A 23,539-nucleotide genomic window follows, 5' to 3' on the forward strand; every position below is an offset into this window, starting at 1 on the left:
TCCTAAGCCATAATGCACACAGTACATAGAGCAAGTAGAGGGTTGTGCCTCATCTCATTGCACCGTGACACACTTGGACACTGCACGCAAATAGTGGAATCCCTAACATTCCCCATTACTCATTAGAGGTGGGCCTGATTTCTTTAGTAGGTGGCGTTAAGCTACACATAGTACAGTTTATCTTCCCCTTGCAGTAACAGGTTGGTTATAGTACAAGCAGACAGGAACATGTGATCTATCTTGTAACCTGTTAAAAGATGCACAAGCAGATAGGAAAAGTTATAGAAGAGCACATCTCTGACACTATCACCTCTGATCTCATCGTCCAGTGCGGAGCTGCATCCAGTAAATACATAGAACAAGTAGACACAACACATCTGATTTATCATTGCTCATCAAAGGAACACCTGATCTCATTGTCCTGTGCTGAGCTGCCTATAGAAAGTATGCATGACAAGCAGACATCAGCACCTTTGATCTCCCCAATTGCGTTTTCTGCCTATAGTATGTACATTGGACAAGCAGGCATCAGAGTCTCTGAATTCCCCATTACCTTGTGCTGCCTATAGTAAGTACATAGGACAAGCAGACATTAGTGCCTCTGATCCCCCCATTACCTTGTGCTGACTAGAGTATGTAGGATAAGGAGACATCAGTGCCGCTGATATTCACATTACATTGTGATGCCTATAGAGAGTAGCTAAGACAAGCAGGCATCAGCGCCTCTTATTTCCCCATTACCTCTTGATGCCTATAGTAAGTAGATAAGACATGTAGGCATCAGCACCTCTTATTTCCCCATTACCTTGTGATGTCTATGGTAAATAGATAGGACAAGCAGGCATCAGCGCCTCTTATTTCCCCATTACCTTGTGATGCCTATGGTAAGTAGATAGGACAAGCAGGCATCAGCGCCTCTTATTTCCCCATTACCTTGTGCCGCCTATAGTAGGAAGGTAGGACAAGCAGGCATCAGTGCCTCTTATCTCCCCATTACCTTGTGCTGCCTATAGTAAGTAGATTGGACAAGCAGGCATCAGCGCCTCTTTTTTCCCCATTACCTTGAGCTGGCTATAGTGAGTAGAAAGGACAAGCAGGCATCAGCACCCCTTATCTCTCCAATACCTTGTGCAGCCTATAGTCAGTACATGAGTCAAGCAGACATCAGTGCCCCTGATATTCTCATCCAGTACTGAGCTGCCTATAGTGGGTACAAGCAGACCTTAGCACCTCTGATCTCTCCATTACAATGTGCTGCTTATTTTAAGTACATAGAAGAAGCAGACAGCACTTCTGATCTCCTCATTACTCTTAAGGTCAACACCTGATCTTTTAATTGTTCATTCTCAGTGTGGAGCTACCTACAGAAAGTATCCTGAACTAGCACACATCAGCACCTTTGATCTACCTATAGTAAGGACATAGAGCAAGCAGACATCAGGACACCTGATCTGCCTATAGTAAGGACATACTGTACAGTAGATCAAGCAGACATCAGCACTTCGGATTTCCCTGTTACATTGTGCTGCCTATAAAAAGACAGAAAATCTGTTCTCCCTATTACTCATCAGGGGAATACTCGAACTTCCGTCCAGTGCAGTGCTGCTTATAATAGGTCAGTAGAACAAGCAGACAGCAGCACTTCTGATCTCCTCATACAATACCTACCTATAGGTAGTAACCTATAGGTAAGTACTGTACATAGAACAAGTAGGCAGCCCCCCTGATCAGAAGAACACTTGACCTTCACATTTTACAATGCTGTGTTGACTTTAGTAAGTACCTAGAACAAGCAGACATCAGCACCTCTGATCTCCCATCGCCCTGTGCTACCTACAAAACAAGCAGGCAGCACCTCTGATCTCCCCATTGCTCAGCAGAATTCCTGACCTTCACATTGTCCAGTCCTGAGCTACCTTTAGTAAGTCCCTAGAACAAGCAGACATCAGCACCTCTGATTTGCCTATAGTAAGTTAAAAAAAAAACAGAACACCTCCGTTCTCCTCTAAACCTGTGCTACCTACAGAACAAGCAGTCAGCAACTCTGATCTCCCATCACCCTGTGCTGCTTGACACCTCTGATCCCCATTATTCTGTGCTGCCTGACATCTCTGATCCCCATTACCCTGAACTGCCTGCAGAGAGAACAAGCAGTCACCACCTCTGATCTCCCATCACCCTGTGCTGCTTCTCTGATCCCCATTACTCAGTGCAGCTCCTATAAACCTGTGCTGCCTGACATCTTTGAACCCCATTACCCAGATCAAGCAGTCAACATCTCTGATCCCCACTATTACTATTATATCCACATTACTCTGTGCTGCTTAATACCTCTGATCCCATTGCCCTGTACTACCTGACTCCTTTGATCCCCATTACGCTGTGCTCTTACAGATTAGGTAGTTAGCACCTGTGATACTTATTACTCTGTACTGCTTGGCACCTCCGATCCCCATTACCCTGTACTGCCTGACACCTTTGATCCAAATCACATTGGAAGGCTTGACACATCTGATCCCCATCACCATGTACTGCTTGACACCTCTGATCCCCATTACTCTGTACTGCCTGACACCTCTGATCCACATTGCTCTGTGATGCCTGACACCTCTGATCCCCATTTCCCTTTACTGCCTGACACCTCTGATCCCCATCACCTAGTACTACTTGACACCTCTTATCCCTATTACCCTGTACTGCCTGACACCTCTGATTCCCATTACTCTGTACTGCCTGACCCCTCTGATCCCCATTACTCTGTACTGCCTGACCCCTCTGATCCCCATTACCCTGTACTGCCTGACCCCTCTGATCCCCATTACTCTGTACTGCCTGACCCCTCTGATCCCCATTACCCTGTACTGCCTGACCCCTCTGATCCCCTTTACCCTGTACTGCCTGACACCTCTGATCCCCATCTTACTATTACAGAAGCAGGCAGCACCCCTGATCTCCCCATCGCTGACTTTAGCAGTCAGGCAGTGTTGGCTGGAAGATCCTGCCCACTACTTGCTGTTTGTGTTGCTTAGTATAAGGGGGCGGCGCCAGGGAGGTTGGCAATGGTATAATCTCTTGCTCCAGATTATTTCACTCTCCGAACAGCAGAGAGCTGTGAGCAGCAGCTGACATCGCCAGGAGTTATCGTCCCCTCCGCTGCCTCCTCCGCCGCCACCGCCGCTTCTTCCTCGCCGAGGGATTTAATACAACTCCACAGACCTCTGCGCTCCTGATCCATCTCCGCCCTGCCAACATCGGAGTTCTGGCTTGGAAACTTCGCTGCTTCTACCCCCCAGCCCCAGACGTGCTCGCTGCTGCCTTTTGTGCCCATACATACATATCTCTATCTCTGAATGTAGCATGATTGGGAGGGGAGAGGGTGCAGAGGAGCTCCGTGCAGACAGGTGATGGGCGGATCACAGGAGATCTAGTGCTGCCTCTTTGGTCTGATAAGAGCACGAACATGCAGACCACCCTGCGCCTCATTGCCTAAGACAACCATCTGCAAAAAAATATAAAGACCCCCAGACACAGGAGCAGTTCTGCAGCTCCTACATCAAGACGTTGCATTGTCATTCAGTAGTAAGTGCAGCAGAACGCAATGACGAGCTGGGTTTGGATTTTGCTTCTAGGCGTCTGCTACCTGTCTCCTTCCTTTGGCGAGGTAGGTCGATCGCTAAAATCGGTTCTTCTCCCACCATGCTGCCCATTTCTCTGGGTACAAGTTGGTGTTTCAGCACCCTGGTCCGCTTCCCCAAGAGCTTCCGCAGCAGCTTTAATGACAGCTGGCCCTCCATGGGGTCCTGGCTGCGCTGGACTCGCCACTGGATCAAAAAAATCCCACCAAAGCCATTTGCTTTTTGTATTTAGTGCACACCATTGACAAATGCACATTCTCAAAGACCATGCCTGGACAAGGTTAGGGCATGTTCATGCACATTGCACTTCTAAAGCCTTTTTTTTTCTCCCCTTCTCTTCAAACTACACTGTGTCAGAGGCCTTTACACATGTGCTTAAATGTGATATACTGTATTCTTGCTGAGCACATCTGTCTCCTTGTCTATACTGCCTCCTAGTACAAAAGTTACAAAGCTCGAATCAATCTGGATTTGTTTGATCTTTAGACCTGCAGGAGGAGAAAGAAAATGCTAAATGCAATTGGCGCTGCATAAAAAAAAAATGATATGTATTTGCTAATATTGAACACAGAAAAGAAAATTAATTTCCTACCTCTATATAAGACACTGCACTAACGTTAAGCTGGTCAACAGCTCTTTATTTATTTATTTTTTTCCAGGTAGCTACAGCTAGAAAATTAATTAGTGGTTAGGGAATCAGTGGATTTCCCTAGAGCCATGCAGTTTTTAAGAGGGCATTTGTGCCTTGGTTCTGCAAGACCAAGTTCAAAGAAAAAAGGTGTAAAAAAAAAAAAAAAAAAATGAAAAAAGATTTTACATTTTGCTACAAAAAAACAAACAATAAATACAATAATAAATAAAATGATGTGCAATGGTCCATGGCAACCAGATTCTTCTGGCAGATCAATAAAAGATCAATTCTGATTGGCTGCTAAGAAATACTGCACTTTGCCCATGCCCCGGTGCCATATAAAACAATCCTTTAATGCCAACCTGATTATGCCTTAAATGCATATTTTTTTAATTTTAGCTATAAAAATAGCAAAAAAAAAAAGCAAGTTTATTTCTTTACGCATAGATCTGCTCATGGATATGTTTGTACATTGTGTCTGTTTTGTTGTAAATTTGGCATGCAGTTTGCAGGATCGTGGATAATTTGGTGCATGAAGCGTGCCCCCAGCACAGACAAGGTTAATAATGGATTTTTATTAGTGAGGTTGCAGAATGATCATGCCGCCGCATGTGTGGGAGAACTGGGCCAGACCTGATAAAGTTTCAAGGCTGTGTTGTAGACTGTAATATGTATCCTCGAGGTTCTTAAAGGGAAAAAACGTAAATTCTGGCACCTTTGGTGGTATTTTCTCGAATGGCAGGGTTTTATGACTTTTTTTTCTCATCTTTTGATGCAGCATTGAGGGGAAGTGACGGCTGTAGTTTTTTTTTTAGAGGGGAGACGAGATTGTGTTGGAGGATTTGCTAACTTGACTATAAGGCTTGCGAACTGTGCTAACCCCCTCCCCAAAACTGAAAGGATAAACTTAGCTCTTGATGTTGATTTTATGGCTGGATTGAAGCAGTTACTTGTCTAACCTATTTCTCAGATGGTTTTGTTTTACATGGAAGTGATGGTCTCCAAAGCCAATGGTCTTTTCTTCCATGTAGTCATTTTTATGTATACAGCAGATTGGAGTTGCTGAGTTGCAACCACATTCTAATATTCAGCTACATAGTGCTGACGCTGTAGAGAGCACTACACACTACTATTAGTCCCTGCCCTAGAGGCACTTACAATCTAATGTTCCCACCACGTTCACTCATGCAATATTGAACGAGTTAACCTTCCTGTATGCATGCATTTGGACAGTGGGAGGTAACCAGAGCACCTAGAGGAAAGCCACACGAGCGTGGTCGAACATACATAATCTATACAATGTATCCCTAGTAGGAGATAGCATAGAGTATATCATCAGCACACCTTAATTCATGACATTTTTTTTTTTTTATGTTACTGAGCCATGTAGGGCTTCTCCAAGACATGTGTGACCTGGTCACACCTACCTTGAAGAAGAAGTCCTTTGGATCTCTGAAACCTTTGCAGTGAATTGGCATTTTTTTCTGGAAAGCCACACAAGCATGGTGTGAACTTACATATTATATATAGTGTATTCCTAATAGGAGATACCTTAGAATATGTTATCAGCACACCTTAAGTCATGAAAAAAAAATATCTCTAATGCTTATGAGCCATGTAGGACTTCTCTAAGACATGTGTGACCTGGTCACACCTACTTTGAAGAAGGAGTCCTTTGGAGCTCGGAAACATTTGCAGTGAAGTGACTTTTTTTGCATGAATTATGGTTTGGTTACAACATATTTTACGGATTTATGTTGCTTGTTGCAGCAACTGCATCCGGGTGAACCCCTGTATGGCGTGCTGGTTGGATATAAGCCCAGGTCCACAAGCACTGCAAGGGCACAGAGAGGAAACCCATTCAGATAGAGTACATCCAAACCTAAAGTAGACAGTGCCCCTTGTGGGAAATAAGCCCAATACTGGAGCACTGCGAGGCTACTGAGCTGACAAGCTGTTCTTAAATCTCCAAAAAAAAAAAAAGTTTTTCCTAGCCCTTGATAGTACTAAAGCCGTAATTGCAAAAAAAAAAAAGTGAATAAACTGATTTTTTTTGTTGGCTGGAGAGCTTACAGTCCATATGCAACACATCATTGGCTGCACCTGGAAACCTGATTTGTATTTTTATTATTAAGTTAGTTATTATTCATTATTCTGACCAGCCATAGAGCATGGCTATTTTTTTCTGCTTATGTGATGTACCGGGCCAGTTTTATGTTTCTTCTTTGTGTCTTCATTTCCAGACAGTTTCTTGCAGGATGTCAGACTTATGGCTAAACAGTACTTGATATTATATTTGTAAACTCCTACATGATGTTAGCTTCATGTCAACGATTGCTTCATTTGCAAAACATAAATGTTTAAAAATGAAATAGGAGTTTAAAATGTTATTTTCATGTTTTGATAACAGCACATAGAGCAATGAGATGCAGTAAACTATAGTACCCAGTCTAAGACTGAGTTTTAGCTGCTTGGCGCAGGCAGGCCAATGAATCCTGGCTTTTCTGCTTGCTGTAGGGTTTGACATAATGTTGTTCTTTTTTTAATTTTATAAGCAAACTAATATTTGACGCACGTGTGATTTAACCAGGACCTAGTGACATTACTGCAGTATTAGGTATATCGTATTTCATGTCTCCCTAGCTTTGCTGTTTTCTGTGCCTGCCAAGTACATTGGAGGGATAGCAGTGTATTGAGGACATAGACAGTCTCACCTTGAAGAGGGCTTCCATGGGTGCAGAAGAAGAAAGTAGTTCAGCATCCCTAAAACTGGCAAGTGCAAAGTTCTACTACAAAGTAGTACTTTGCACTTGCCAGTTTTAAGGATGCCGAACTACTTTCTTCTTCTGCACCCATGGAAGCCTTCTTCAAGGTGAGACTGTCTATGTCCGAAGACCACCTAGTTCTTCCTGGGACCAGGTAGCCGATGCTCCTTAAAAATGACACCTGTCACCTAACGTTTGAGGTTTTCTCTAGTTGTTGTCAATGAAGCTGGCTAATAAAAAGCCCTCATGGCTCCTGAATTGGACAGACTGGCTCCTGGATTCCAAAATAATTAGTCCACCCCTGACCTAGGTTAGGACTAGACAAATCCCAGGAGTCGAGTAGCCAATGCTCCATAAAAATTACACCTGGCGCCTAACTTTTGAGGTTTTCTCTAGTTGTTGTCAATGAAGCTGGCTAATAAAAAGCCCTCATGGCTCCTGAATTGGACAGACTGGCTCCTGGATTCCAAAATAATTAGTCCACCCCTGACCTAGGTTAGGACTAGACAAATCCCAGGAGTCGAGTAGCCAATGCTCCATAAAAATTACACCTGGCGCCTAACTTTTGAGGTTTTCTCTAGTTGTTGTCAGTGAAGCTGGCTCTTAAAAAAGCCAGCTCCTGAATTGAACAGACTGGCTCCTGGATTCCAAAGTAATTTCTCCACCCCTGACCTAGGTCAGGATTAGACTAATCCTGTGAGCCAGGTAGCCAATACACCTTAAAAATTACACATAATTTTTCTCTAATTGTCAGTGGAGCTGGCTCCTAAAACCCCTGACCTCGGTCAGGGCTGGACAAATCCCAGGTGCTGGGTTGATGTTCCTTAAAAATGACACCTGGCGTCTAACTTTTGACTTTTTCCTAGTTGTTGTCAGTAGAGCTGCCTCCTGCTGCCTTCTGGATTTGACAAACTGGCTCCTGAATTCCAAAATAATTTGTCCACCCCTGACTTAGATACATGTGTAGTTTGGATTCTTTGTTCTAAGAGTCAACAGGTAATCTTTCAAGTATCTGCTGTTGAAATAGGTAGAGGCACTCAGAGGCGGCGTTTACAAAGAGAAAAAAAGGTGAGCTAGAGAGCAAAGGTGACTTGGTCAGTCTATGATAAGGTGTAAATAAGGCGTAAGAAGGAACTGAGTGACGTTGACGTTTGTTTTTCTTTGTGACCGTAATAAGGAAATCTGCAGCACTTTCCCCTGGTGACATTGAAGATAATTAGGCCTTTTTTCACACACTGACTACAGCTAGAGCTATTTCCAAACCCTGACCCAGTGCTGTTAGAGGCCTGGTATTAGCAAAGCGAGGATATACCCTAGTTCGCGATTGTGTGTCTGTGCTGGTTGTGCCCTGTCATGCATGTATTTTATCCTGCAGCATGCTCACTTGGGAGGGAGGGACTGGGATGCATGCTGTACATTTTGTAGTGGGTGTGGATTATCATTGGGAATGGGAAGTGACCGTGAACTGTATTTTAAATATGTTTCTTCCCTGGCTATGTGAAGGAAGCAGAGATCCCCCAGGAGCTGATAGAGAAACTGGCTCACAGCGAAATCCACAGCATCCGTGACCTACAGCGCATCCTGGACATTGATTCCGTAGGTAAATTCAATTTCCTTTTTACCTTCTCATCTCTGATTTTATAGGTGGTCTCTTTTTTAAAGGGGCTGTATATGAAAATCGCTTTCCCAATAGTTCTCTAAAGCTATGTAAGCACAACTGTGTGCGTCTTTATTTTATCAGCGGTGTCTCTAAAGTAATTGTTTCCCTTGCCCTCCAAGCCTTTGCTGGTTTGATGTTAGCTCTGTCGCAGGCAGTGATACAAAGTAACGGAAGCATAGGAGAATGAGCCACAGCACAGAGCTAGGAGTCTACCACTAAGAGTGTCGAAGAGGACAGCCAGTAGTGTGCAAAGGATTTTGGAATGCTTTGTGCTCAAGTTATTTGCTTGTTTAATGTGTTAACACAGGGGCTAGGGCAGGTCAATTAAAAATATCACTCAATAAAATGAATACAAAGTAATAGTGCTGCAGGTCATCCAAAGTCCTATGGACCACTCCAATCAAATATCAAGACTCAAGATGAGCCCCAATAGTGGGATATGTTCTGGATGACATTTTGCGGTCAGAGCACATTTTAAATCTTTATGCTGTCTTTATGTTTTTTGAGTCGTATGTTCTTTGTTTAAACTCCTGCATATTATTAGCATCAATTCACAAATGTAATTCCTTTTTTATGGCTATATGTATATTTATGTTTTTATGGCTGTATGTTAATTGCTGATTTTATTGCTGAAAGGGCTTTGTGTATTAGATAGGAATATCACCCTGGGTAATAACCCTAGGTAAGGCATCATTTAGACCCTGGGTAAGGCACTATTAAGATTCAGGGCCTCTTCACACTTGTGCATCCTGTAACTAACACGTGTTTGTACATTAAGGTAGCCCATTCTTTTTGACTTGACTTTAATATATGAGTTTAAAGCACCAGTAAGCATTTTCTGCAGTGTAACGCTCAACAATTCACACTCTCCAGATTGTGGGACGCTGTACTGCAGGTGTGTTCATGAGTATTGGTTCCAAGTACCATTCGCACTCCTATGGTCTTATAGCATATAGGTATCTATGGTGCTCGAGGTGACCGCACGGATGGCGCCATGCAAATACTAACAGTAGATACAGAGATATCACCGGCAAACAATCGAAAATTCAAATATCAATAATCCATTGATATGTTTTTATTTTGGGAAAAATGTCACATCATGTCATACGGTGCTAACGTTTCGGGTCCTCACGGACGAGTACTCGAAAACGTTAGCACCGTATGACATGATGTGGCATCTCTGTATCTTCATGAGTATTGGGGGGCCATTATAAAAGATTATCACTGCGACACTTATAGCACTGTGCGTGAACATGGGATAGTTGAGTCATTTCTGCATAGGTAGAAAGCTGGCCTTACTTCCCATGGCAAGTTTGATGCCAGTTGGTGGCTATGGAGGTATAACTCCAGTTGCAAGTAAGAACTAATTAATTCGGATGGCTCTAAAGGTTCTGTTAGACTGAAGTTGCCAAATATGAGTCATATTTATCATGTATGTGGTATTCTGAATGTAAATATCAATTTGCACAGATTATCACACAAGTGTTAAATCGTCACAAAGCGTTTTGTTGCATGTTTCCCAAAGCGCGACAACGCTCAAAAAGAATCCCATTATTTTCAACGGTGGCCATTCACACCTGAGTGTCATGTCGCTTCATCTATAACCATGTTACAAAGTTACATAGTTAGTCAGGTTGAAAAAAGACACAAGTCTATCGAGTCCAACCTATAGTTTTTCACTAGCTTGTAGCCCAAAAAAGTACATTTACTTTTTTGTGGCAAAATTACACATAGTTGGTCCCCTAGATTTCGATAGGAGCGCCTCAAAAGCTCCTGAGCGTGAGCGTAAAAACTGTCTCCTCCTTCTAGTTACTAGCTTTCCATTGGATAAAGGTTCGAGCCTGAAAAGGTCTGGAAAATGTGTGAAACAATGTGCAGAAATGCTTCAAAATCACCTAAAACCACTCACACTCAAGCGTGAATGGTGGCTGAAGTGTGAATGGTAGGTCAAGGGTGAATGGTGGCTGAAGTGTGAATGGTAGGTCAAGTGTGAATGGTAGGCCAAGTGTGAATGGAGACTCAAATGTGAATGGTGGCTCAAGTGTAATAAATAACAATTCAAGAAAAAGACATGCTCCTTTAAGAAATATATCATTAGATAAAATAACTTGTTCAGTTTATTGAATTGACTTTAATGCCAGACAATATTAGAAGCTAACATTCTATATTTGTCTTTAGCCTCTATGTTCACATCAGAACACAATTGGTTAAAGAGATGAAAGGTCAGATTTCTGGGCCATAAACAGCAGCTGAGCCATTGATAAAGGAATGGCGCTTATAATGAGTGGGTGTGACTTTACTCTCTTGGGAGAGAAGGACTAAACCTTAGTTGTTATATAAGGTGACCTGTGTTCATGTTCATTGCCTACTCCCTGATGAAAAGGCTGCTGGTCTGATTATTATGCTTTGTGTAGCTGCTTTAAGGTCCATCTGTTGATGTTGGAATTTTAATAGAAAGTCTAAGTTGCAACAAGGTGGTCAAGCTTAGATAGTGATTCTGTATACATATCTTCTGGATTGGTTTGTACAGAGGCGTTAAAATCAGTTCCCGGTAGCTTTACACAATGCTAGTCCTAAAATATGGCTGTACCTTTTATAGTTTACTTTTGTCACCAGCCCCCCTGCAAGTCTTTTATACTCATGTGTTCCTGATACTTCAAGATATCATCCACAAAGCTGTTGAGCAGCTTATCGGAATTTTTTGAGGTGGGCCCACGGCTTTGCTGAACACTCTCCTTTTAATCCTATGGAGAGTTTGTACTCCACAAGAGCGTCTTTGCTGGAGAAAATGCTGCTCTAGGCTTCCTTCAGTGCTGGCCACATGTCACAGGCTTATGCTCTTGGTCCCTTGATTTCTGCTGAAGGGTAGGAGGACAATCTGAACTCTGACCATTCTCTTTAGTGGTGTTAACATGACCACTTCTTACCTGTCTAGCACTAAATGAAACATCTTTTGCTGGAAAGGGAAGTATCTGATATTGTTAAAAGAATATCCAACCTTTGTGATCATGTTACACCCATATTTAAAGTGTAACATGAGACATGGTCACAATTGCCAGCCACCCACCCTCCTGAATCGCAGGATCCTATTTGCATTTGAATTCCTCGTGGCTGTTCATGGCTCCATATGCATCATTATTTTAAAGGATCTGTGAATGAAAAGACTACAGGTGCCATCTGCCACTGCAACAGATGGACTCGTAGATCCCATTGGAGCATATATGCAGTGACATCACAGCACTTGTAGTCTATGTCCTTCATTCCCATAACAGAAGGTATGTATCTTTGTACTGGCAGGGGCTGGAGCAATAGTTTTAACCTGGAAATTCCGTTGGGCCACCCGACCAATCTGCCGCAGGCCAGGGCATTCCCTGCCCAATAGCTGCACATAAGCAAAGGGGTGGGATGCTTGTGCTGACCTATTGAACTTATATGGCCCCAAAGGGGGGTCAATGTCATTGACCAATATAGCCACATGGACTTCAAAGCATCCCGTCCCTTTGCTTGTGCGCAGCTGTGGATAGGAAATTCCCCGCTAGCAGTGGAAGGAGCTTCCTTCCACATTGGGAGTAGCTCAGGCTCGGAGTGAACCCGCCTGTAGGAGCCTGTGCATTGCTCCCTCAATCCACTGATCGTAGTTGCAATGCTTTGCAGGCTTCAATGCAAAAAAATTAATACATGCAGATTTCTTTCGTTATGTGTGTGCGTCTAATAATTTGTCTTAAAAGGTGGATTATTCATTTAATATATTCAATTTATATCTGACATTTGAGTATCCGTCCACTTTAAGGCACCATTTAGTTGTACAGTGTAATAATAATTTAGTGAAACATTTTCATACTGGAAATTCAAAGTATCCTTAATTTTCTCTGTAGAACTTTGTTGCATGAAAGCAAGTCACATTCAGCAAGAAAGTGTTGCACTATCACAGGGTTAATTGTGACCGGTAGCTGAAAGAAGTTATTCCCACAATGACTAGTCAATTTTTCACTAGCTATCCAGCCCCAGAAATGGAAAGTGAGACTTCTTGTATCACACAAACTGCCTCATTTACCAGCATATGCCAGGGGTGAGCAAACTCTGTCCTCCAGCTGTGGTGAAACTGCAAACCCCATCATGCATCTGAATCTGAGACTCATGCCTGTGGCTGTAAGAGTCTTGCAATGCCTCATGGGATTTGTAGTTGCACCACAGCTGGAGGGCCGAGGTTTGTCTACTCCTGGTGTATACGAAACAAGTGTATTACCCGCAACTGCTAATTAGATCCCTACACACAGCATCCTTCTTTCAGAAAGGCAGAATCTGATTGGTTGTTGTGGGAAACGTAGTTCCACTCGAACATATGGTTGATAAAAAGCAGAAGGATGATTTTGTTTTGTTTATCTTTTTGTAATGGTCTTTTTTTCACCACAGCTTGTTATGCTTTTTAGTAATTGTGTTGCCTTTGCCGTATTGCAAAACTTGTATTCATAGTTTTGACTTCCGTTCTGGGAAATCACCATACTGATTTTGTAACGTAATTACCAAACATGCCTCAAAAAGCCTTAGGGGAAGAAATGTGCAATCATTATTTCAATTATCTAGGATTATACGGCACCATATTTTCGCTGCTTTCTACCTGTTGACAGAACATTTTTTTTTTGAGAGCCATAAAGTGGGAGGAAAGATTATGCCTGGTGGTGAAAAGCTAGCTGACAATAGCCGTGTTATGATCGTGTCTCTAATGAATAGGAAGAGTCTTTGATGACATTTGGGTGGCAGCTTCTGTCGAGTGCATGCCTTTAGCAATTTTCTCTGCCTTGCTTTTGAAGTCATGTTGAGGCCTACTAACTTTGGCCTTCCTCATAAATAATAAAAAGCTATTTTCCTCTTTTTTTTGTGTGTGTGTTGGGTATTTAAACAAATTGGTGGCGAGGGATCACGTAGCCTGTTGGAACAAGCGCTGAAATGTGCAGACCTTATTCACACAGCCTTTTCAGTCGGGGTGTAATTGTAGGCCTGTCTATATAGGCTGGGTTTTCTGCTCCGTAACCTCCCTCATGTTGCTCTGCTTTGAGCAGGTAATGAAGCACCCGAATCCCAGACACAGATGATTGTGCATATTTAAGATAAAAGCAGCTTTTATCTTGAAAGGAAAAAAAAATAGCCTCTAATTAGACATCACAGTATTTGTAGTTCAAAATGGTGGACACATGCTTCGTTGCCTTGTTATATAATGGTTAAATTAGTATGGATATATAGATTCAGTGAGGTTTATAGGTGTGCGTTTTGGCTGCAGGACTGAATAATCATTTTTTTTGGGTGGGCATTCAGAATATTATGTACTTAGGGTTATTGCCCCATACAAGACCAGCGCATGTGTTAACCACCCAGGACCACATGATCTAGTCTTTAATTGAGGACGGCCAAGAGCGGCTGCTGTCCTGAAGGACAGTGGGAAATTTCCTCAGACATAAATGCAGAGTCACTAAGGGATACTGCCGCACTCCTTACCGGATGCCCCTTAAATAAAGAAATGAGTGCTGTAGTGACTGCGGATGGCGCCCCATGCCTCAGAACTGTATAGAAATATCATCAGCGCACTGATGCGTTGTGTATCAAGCATACATCTTTTTTATTCACACATGTTGTCACATCGAAAATGTGCCGTGCAGGGTCACCTTCATCAGCCTTAATATGACCATAGGCTTGATACACAACGCATCAGTGTGCTGGTGATATTTCTATACAGTTCTGATACATGCAAAGAGCACACAGGGGCAGCACCTACATCTGGTGTAATAAGGTTTATTAAAAAAATTATGACAATGGCTAGCTCTTAAGTGTCGTTTCCCCCAAAACGCATTAGCTGCCCTCAGCCCTACGTATCTCTGGTGGTTGACACGTATAATTGGGTTATCTATTATCAGTCCTTTGAGCTGCATTGCAAAATATAATGCTGAATACCTGTAGGGAATATGTGAGTAGATTGATGTCATTACTGCCCCATACCCTTAAAACTGGACCCGTATGAGTATCACAAGTTATGTGGCTGATTAAGGGCCCATTTTCACACGGCAGTCTGCAAGGGTGCGTTTAGGGCACGACTATTCGTGGCTGCCTAGCCTAATGCAGCACAACGGGCATAAAATCGTCCCTGCATCATCTTGTGTGGCGAAGAACACCGCAACACGTGGTAGTGCATTTTGTCGCATTGCAGACTGCTGCAAGGTAGGTGCACTGGGGTGCCATTTACAATGAATAGCACCACATTGCACCAATGCACATAACATTTGATGCTGCAGCATAGTGATGTGAATGGGCCCTAAGTACACTTGCCACGAGAGGATGGCTGACGTCTCAGGATTCCTATTTACCACACTAGTTCCATGTTGATGACTCGCAAAGTATTGAAAGCATCACCTTGACAGCCAAGCAACTAGTACTTTCAGAAATTGGCATTTGATCTATTTCTCTTATGGCAGGTTTCCTTTAAAGCCCAATTGAAGTCACAGAAGTAGACATTGTACTAGTGGCATATTTTTTCATGCTATAATATGTTAAAATAACAGAGTTATACTCACCCGAACCAAGTTCCTGGCTGGCTCTTACACCGGTCCCTTCAGCCTTGCTCCCCCCACTCCAGCGGTCTATGGTCCAGTGAGTCATCACATCCTATACAGTGTATAGGACACGAATACACTTAGGGACATTCCATTTTGAAGAGAAGACAGGCTGAAGGGACTGTTCTAGCAGCCAGCTGGGAGAGAAGATCAGGTCAGTATATCTTTGTTATTTTAGCTCCTTAGCCAAAACAAGCACTTAACCCTTGTAGTGTCAGGGTAGCCCCACTGCAAGGGTTAAGATTTATGTGCCCAGAGCTCTTCTTGAATTCTGTTTAATGAAAGTGCCAGCTACAATCCCTGCATAATTAAATGATAGATGATTACTGATTCTCAGTAATTCATTAATAATTATAGCAATAATAAATAATGATAGTAATTAATAAATATTTTGTTTTTTTAATTATTTTATACTCTTTTAACTAGCTTGCTCTTAGACTGGTCCCTTCCGCCTGCCTCCCCCTCTGCTGCAGCAGTCTAAGGTCCTTGAGTCATCACGTGTGTAGGAACAGAGGGACGCTGCAGCGGAGGAGGAGCCAGGTTGCAGGGAGCGCTGTCACAGCCGGCCAGCTCAGGGTTTTCGAGTGAGTATAACTTTTATTTTTGAACAAAAAGGAGCAGTTAACCCTTGCAGTGCGGGGGTAGCCACAGAGTTCTGCTTTAACTCTTGACTTGCTCCTTACTGAAACGTTTACCCTTAAGGAAACCTTTAAACCAGCCCCTTAACAAAAGGGTAGGCAACCTTGGCACTCCAGCTGTGGTGAAACAACAAATTCCATAATGTCTCTGTCTCTTGGAGTCCGGGAAATGTATGCCTTATGGAACTTGTAGTTTCACAACAGCTGGAGTTCCAAAGTTGTCTACCCCTGCCCTAACATCCAATATAACTCTAAAAAGGAAACTTGTACACTTATCCTAATCCTGACCGCAAACCTATATGTCCCATAAAGCTTAAAGGAATATTAAACCCTCGGATATTTTTTGCATATATCTACTGTTAGCGTGCAGTAGATATATGCAAAAACATTTTTTTTAAAAGTTTACAAAAGGGTGTCTCCACCGCATGCTCCTGTCCGAAGATCTGATGATGCTTGTGCGGCCGCAAAGGACCATGGGGCGGGCGCATGCGCAGTACAGATCTTTGGCCGGGAGACGAGGAGAGAAACAAGGTAAGTCAATGGGGGCAGCGTGCACCTGCAAAGACTCTGTGGGACAGGAAGTGCCAGGAAGAGAGAGGAGCCAGCGCTGGATCGGAGACTGGCACCAGCGCTAGAGGGACTACTGAAAACTACAGGAAAGAAGAAGATGGTTAGGGTCAAGAGGCATCATTTAAGGTAAGTCCTTACACTAGCATTGGGGGGGGGGGGGGTTGCCTTTAATGTCACTTTAACTGCCATAACTGAGTTTTCGCCAAAAATTTAACTATCACTCAGATTATCTAATCATTATTTTTACCTTATCTGGCTGATACTTTAGCACCAGTTTGTACCAGTCTTGGCTATTGATGCCACTAATTCATCTTGACTCTAAATTGCTAACTAATGCACTGGTTCTTAAAGAGAGCCTGTCACTTTAGTAGCAGATATAATATTACAACTGATAAAGATAGATATTAGTTGACAAAATAGCGCCTTGGCTGTGGGTAGCCAGTAATATGCTACGGGGCTGTGAGACGGTGCTGAAACATACATTTCACATCGATGCACATTATTTAAATAACTCTAATTAGGCCTCTTATGAATGCCTATCTTCAACCTCACTCGTCTGATTAATTCATGAAGGAGCTCCCATATGCATATAACCATTCTCTGTGGGATAGGCTTAGCATAGGCAATATATAAAATATTTAAAACTGCCTATGAGTATTATAGAGCTGCTGCTCCTAGTCATATGTATGGCGTGAGTATGTGTTATGAGGCATGATGTATTTTTGGCTTTCTGAGAAAGCAGGATAACGATATAATGCAAAAAGATATCAAATGAATTAACAGATAATATGTTTTATGGTATTAAAAACTTCAAAAATAGAGAACAGAGGTCTGCTAATGGCAACTCAATTCTAATTACCTTGGATAGAACAGGCCAAGGAGACTTATTTTTCTCTCTTTTTTTTTTTCCTGTTTTAGACTGAGAGATTTATAAAGATTCGCACAGTAGTATACCATAAAACATGTGGCGCACTTGCAAGCATAATATATAAAGACTGTGTGTAATTCTTATATATACCTATAGTAAAACTTCATAAAACACTCCAACCAATCTTTTCTCTGCTGGATGCATTAGGTAATGAAAATTGGCATAATAATAATTAACAGGCTGATATAATAAAGCAGTTCAAAGTAGAGCATTGTTTTTCAAGTGCAACTGTGATGGCGCAGATTTTTTTGTGGTTGGTTTTGATATGTTATGTTTGTAATGATAATATTCTTTTCCAATATTAGTTTTAGGGTTTTGGTTTACCAAAATTAGAGGAACTTTACTCACCAATGTATTGCCTCCCAAAAGAGTTACTTTTAAGGCATGCCATTTGTCAAGGATGCCAGTGTGCTTATTACAGCTCTCAACCCAACTTTCAAGCCCTATAAGGGATGGCAAGGTTGTAGTTCCACTGTAATGATCTTGTTTAGGGTTCAGGTTGTTATTATTATTATTATTATTATTAGTATACAGGATTTTTATAGTGCCAACAGTTTGAGTAGCGCTTTACACAATAGTAAGACTAAATATATGGAGCGGAATTTATCAAAACTGTAGCAGACACAACCTGGAGCAGCTGTGCATGGCAACCAATCAGCATCCACCTTTAATTTTCAAATCTTAACTGAACAAACTGAAGAGAGAAGCTGATTGGTTGCCATGGGCAACTGCTCCAGATTTTGTCTGCTCCAGTTTTAGTAAATTCTTCCTATGGCATTTTCCAGCTGGGAGGCTAAACAAGAGATAATCAATTGATTTCCCCATCCATGCTAAGCTAGCCATACTCAACAAAAATGTATCAATTGATTACCCCATCCATGTTAATCAGCGTAGATGGGGGAATCTCCACTTCCAGCCTTGGATGCTGAGTACAATAGCTGATAGTGGAAATGTTTCCATCTACATTGTTTAGCGTGGATGGGGGCAATAGCTGGCAGTGGAAATTCCTCCATCTACATTGTTTAGCCTGGATGGGGGCAATAGCTAGCAGTGGAAATTCCTCCATCTACATTGTTTAGCGTGGATGGCGGCAATACCTGGCAGTGGAAATTCCTCCATCTACATTGTTTGGCGTGGATGGGGGAATCATTTAAACGAGAGAAAATCCAGCTGAGCTAGCTTAAGCCAAGAATTGTGAGCTATAGGATCCAATTAAATGCACCTCAGACTGATCTGATTCTGGTAAGATTAAATCTGACTCGCTGTTTCAATTTTTAAATCTAATTTTGTCAGTCCGGGTGGTGTTTGCAGGGCCTCATGAATTGGCCAAAATGTGAGCTGTCTATGGCCAGCCTTAATAAAGGGTCTCCCCCTAGAGTACCAGCAGTCACTGGACCTTGTGTGAAAAGGGCCCGTCTCACTCACAGAAAACAGATTTAATTTTTTTTAAGTACAGAATAGCCAATTAAAGAAGGAATCTAACTGTGGACTGTGATAAAACTGGCTCTGTATCTGATCAACATCTGCTAGTGGATGAAAATAAAGATCATGAAAAATGTGCAGTGCTGCCTTTACAAATGTCCAGAAATCTAGCCTAGGATAGTGTTTTGTTTCTATGGCAGATGGTTTCCCTGAATGACAAAATAGAATCATTTGTATTTTAGGGCAAATGGATGTCCCGAAATACCCCTAGTAACGCCTAGGCCCGCCTACGTTATGTCATAACACATAACTTGCCATTAAAACATTATCATGCCACAGCTTGAATTCAACCCGAGGAAGCGAGTGACATTTTTAACCGCTACCGAAATAAAATGACAGGAGGACAGGAAGAGATTTGGTCGGAATGTGCTATATGTGGAATGTAACTGCCTGCGGAGAAATAACTACTTTTTCATATCTCCTTTTAGACTGGCAGGTATACAAGTGTCAGCTGCTAGTCAAGACGTTGTAGATCACTAAGTACATAGAGATGGGCACAGAGGGAGGTGTTTTCATTTGGCTGGCATTTCATGTATTGCAACTCTACCAGTTTACTCAGATGATACCCGGCCTGCTTTAAATAGAAAACTTAAGTATTTAAATAGCTACTGTGCTAACATTATGAAAGTGGAACAAATGGTTCAATGTACAGTTTAACTATATATGTTACCTTCCAAGGTATTTGGCCTTTAGACCAGCCATTCTTGGGATGCTCCAGGTCTTCTTGGTTTAGTATTTCTGCTGCTACTTTGAAGGGATTTCCCATTGGGGAGATTTCTCTTCACGTCCTGTTGTGGCTATCAGACAGGAAGTCTCCCGAATGGGAAACAGATGGCAAAAAATGCTGACTCGGTTATAATCATCCCTTACTCTGTCCAAAACTATGAAAAAAAGTTTTGGCTTCTATTCTACTTTAAAGTTTAACTCCATGTCAGGAGTCGGGGTGAAGGTTTTTGTTTAAAAAATAAAAACTTTATTTGTGACCGTTTTTTTTACACTATTTGCATTAGGGAGTGGGGATCTGTCAGTAAAAGAGACCTCACATTTTTATAGGAGGTCCATTCTGTCACAAAGAAAGTGGTGTTACCCTCCTGGCTATGCTGCCTGGTAGAATTGAATGAGTCACAGATAAAACAGGTAACATACTGTATGTGTGCTTCTGTTGTGTTTGTGAAGGTTTTCATTTACCTTAGGTCATGGTATAGCTAGAAGTAGTTGGACACAATGAACTGAACTTGCTCTGTAATGTTGAAGACATTACAAGTGTTTTTTTTCAGTGCAGATCCAAGAAATCTCATTTAATAGTGTATTTAACTTTCTGGAGTTTAGTTTTAAAGAAACACTGTCAGTTTGCTAGGGCTGTGTTGCCATTTTTGGTGCCCTCCCCCCACCATATCACTGATGGCTAGGATGCTGGTAGCCGACTGCACAGCATTATGGGTTGCTAGAGTGCTGTTGGCCAGCTGTACAGTGTCACTGGTTGCTTGGATGCTGTTGCTTGCTAGAATGCTGGTGGCCTCCTGCACAGTGGTCACTGGTTGCTAGGATGCTAGTGGACAGCAGGACAGTGTCATTGGTTGCTAGGGTGCTGTTGGCCGACCGCACAGTGGCAATGGTTGCCAGGATGCTGGTGGCCATCTGTCATTGGACGGCCATCTGCACCCAACAACGAATGACACTGTGCAGCCCAGAGGCTGAACATACACAGGGCTGAACATGCACACTCTGAGGACACTCTCACCCTGGTGCCAGACCCCCCCCCCCCCCCCCCACCCACACAGCGAGCCTCCATGAATGCCACCTGAGCCAGCCACCTCAGTTGACCTCATTGGTAGCACAGTCCTGACTTTGCCCGTTCAAATTGTTTTAAATGTTTGTGACTCACTTCCTTTTTTCACTTAAGTTGCTCATTACAGTTTTATAGGTTACAGGTCTGATCAACATTTTATATGTTGGAGTCGTAAAAAAAAAAAAATACTGAATGCAAGTAATAGCAGAAATGGATTAAACGAAAAAAACAAAAAAAACTGGCATGGGTGGCATTTGATTAGATAGACATGAAAATAATGTGCTTTATTTTCTGCTGGTATACATGAGTTATTGTGAGTTCAATCATGTGTTGTCTACCCAGCTCTATAAATCAGTTAAAGGTGACTTTGTTCTGGGCTTCTGAAAATGTAATTGCGTTTCCTGGCAGATGTTAAAATGAACGTCAAATCATTCTACGTAGGATCACCTTTAATTCCTCTTTTTTTTTTTTCCTTTTTATTTGGCTGCTCTCCATTTTGCCATTTTGTTGGTAATGATCAAGTTGCATTTTCAGATACATTATGGAACAAGACGACGGCACTAATTGTCGTAAATTTTATTCGTTCTCTAAACATTGTCAGTACATCAGGGCATAAAAAATTTAAGTGAAACTATTTGGTTGCCTGCCACAAAACCATTCTAAATGATCTGCTGGCAATTCCTCCTCCCGCACTTGCCTAAAAGAACAACATATGTAGAATATGGAAACAATAAACGTACAATCAAAGTCTTTTATGTTGAGCTAATTCAAAGGCCATGCGTTGCATGAAGTCTAAGGGGATTTGTCATAAAGCAAAACACCTGTTTGAGAACGAGCTGATGGAAGCATTTCCTGCTTGTATGCTACTATGCATACTAGGGATTTGTCCAGCCCTGATTTAAGCATCTATGTCTGTATACATGAATTAAAAATGTTTTTTGGACCCTTGGTTGCATTGGTGCATTTAGTGCAATTCAATGAAAATGCTGAAAAGAGTACAGCAGGCACCTTGTAGTCATTTGGAAACATTTATTCATTATTAGCTGTGCTATCCCCAGCCCCTGAAGGGCTGTTTATTATCCCAGACACCCCAGTAATATTTAAAAACACTGAGGGCCTTATCCACTAGATGCTCTTGGAATGTTCCTATTAACCCATTCCAAATGTATAGACCAGCGTTCAGCGTTTCTCAACCTTTATTTAGTCATGGCACCCTTTAAAAGTATGCAAAATCTCGAGGCACCCCAATCTAAAATGTCATGGATTTTAATGGGGACCCCATGCAAGAACACACAACAGGGGTGTGGAATTCCTATCGCCCGATGCCCGGGACATGCAGTTTCGGGCGCCGGGCGAGTAGTTTTTTTGTACACTTAGCCCTGCTCCGGACAAGCAGAGCTAAGTGTACAGTGTGGAGCCGCCGCTCGTTTTCAAGTGATCTGATCACTTCTATAAAATTATAAGCGGCGATTCTGTCCACACCCCCCCATGGTTTTTGGGGTCCTCCGCTCCTCTGCCGGACCCGAGACCACGGAACATGAGCTCACCATAGAGCCCGCAGAGCAGACGAAAAACGTCCGTTTTTCATCTGCTCTGTGTTATCACTGAGACCGTGGCACTGTGATCACAGCGCCACCTGTCTCAGCTGTCAGGAACTGCACAGAACATCTGTTCTGTGTTGGAGGGCAGATTCCATGAAGAGAACCTGTCACCTCCAAACTATAACTTAGAGGATTTTAAATCCCTATGTGATAGGAATAAAATTAGGTGGGGGAAAAAAAGTAAAAAAGTAATAAAAATAATAAAAAAAAGTTATGAAAAAGTAAAAAATAATTAATTATATTAAAAAAAAAAGACAATGTAAAAAATAAAATAATAAAAATGAAAACCAACCCTGCTGCCCCCGCCATCTGCATGCAAATAAACGCACGCATAGGACATTGTGTGTGTGCGTTGAGTGCTGCCGCCATTTCACTGTGCCATATTGTGGTAGCGAGGCAGCAGAACTCTCCCACACGCACAATGTGCATTAAAGGGCAAGTTCACTTTTCCAGGTAATATGGGAAAATGGAATTACCCGATCAAATCTGGCCCCCGTCTCTCCCAAAACCCCCCGGCTATACTTACCTTTCGGTAAACAGTCCTTACCCTCGGCCGGTACAGGTGTACTGTCCTTACCCGGTACTGTCCAGCGCAGTCCTGCCCTATGCATTTTGAATTTCGCTCGCAAATTGCAAGCACTCATTGGTCAGCGTGGTCTGGGGACCACGCTGACCACTGAGAAGCGCTATTTAGCACAGACAAATACAGTTTTGATTAGGGATACAGAGTATTTGGGCATGCACAGATACAGGTATTTTGGAAAATGAAAGCATGTAAAAAACATGGTGCAATACATATGAAAATACACGAAAATGCACAACATACTGCACAACACGGGAAGCACAGTGCAGTGTGGTGTGAATATTGTGTTGAAGCTTGTTAAATCTTTATAGGCATTGGCAAGCTTTAACAAGTGTTTTAAATGTATTAGCCCTAAGAGTTTGTTTTAAGGGTTATATGATTTTTTTGATGTAATACATTGTTGTCGGTATCTGCCAAAAGAACACATGTGGTAAAAGTTACTACTGCCAAAAATTGTCTGCCAAAACTTCTGGTACAGAAATTCTGCTCCTGAAACCATCACAACTGTTTTCAGTGACTCTTTAAATCCCCCCCTCTCTCTCTCCTCCATCCCTCTCTCTCTCCTCCATCCCTCTCTCTCTCCTCCATCCCTCTCTCTCTCTCTCCCATCCCTCTCTCTCTCTCCCCCATCCCTCTCTCTCCCCATCCCTCTCTC

The 23,539-nt window shown here is 42.4% G+C and overlaps 1 protein-coding gene across 2 annotated transcripts in view; it reads left to right on the forward strand.

The window, feature by feature from the left end:
- The first annotated feature begins 3,524 nt into the window (after positions 1-3,524).
- The window catches only part of PDGFA (platelet derived growth factor subunit A), a 55,649-nt gene continuing 35,634 nt past the window's right edge, over positions 3,525-23,539 (forward strand). For both annotated transcript variants that reach the window (XM_018572739.1, XM_018572811.1), the window contains exons 1-2: positions 3,525-3,661; positions 8,535-8,631. In XM_018572739.1, the coding sequence (XP_018428241.1) occupies positions 3,599-3,661; positions 8,535-8,631 (160 nt within the window). In that variant the 5' untranslated portion in view covers positions 3,525-3,598. The remainder of the gene's footprint in view (positions 3,662-8,534; positions 8,632-23,539) is intronic.

Source organism: Nanorana parkeri, unplaced genomic scaffold (assembly GCF_000935625.1).
Source record: "Nanorana parkeri isolate BGI_ZX_2015 unplaced genomic scaffold, ASM93562v1 scaffold3, whole genome shotgun sequence".
NCBI lineage: Eukaryota > Metazoa > Chordata > Amphibia > Anura > Dicroglossidae > Nanorana > Nanorana parkeri.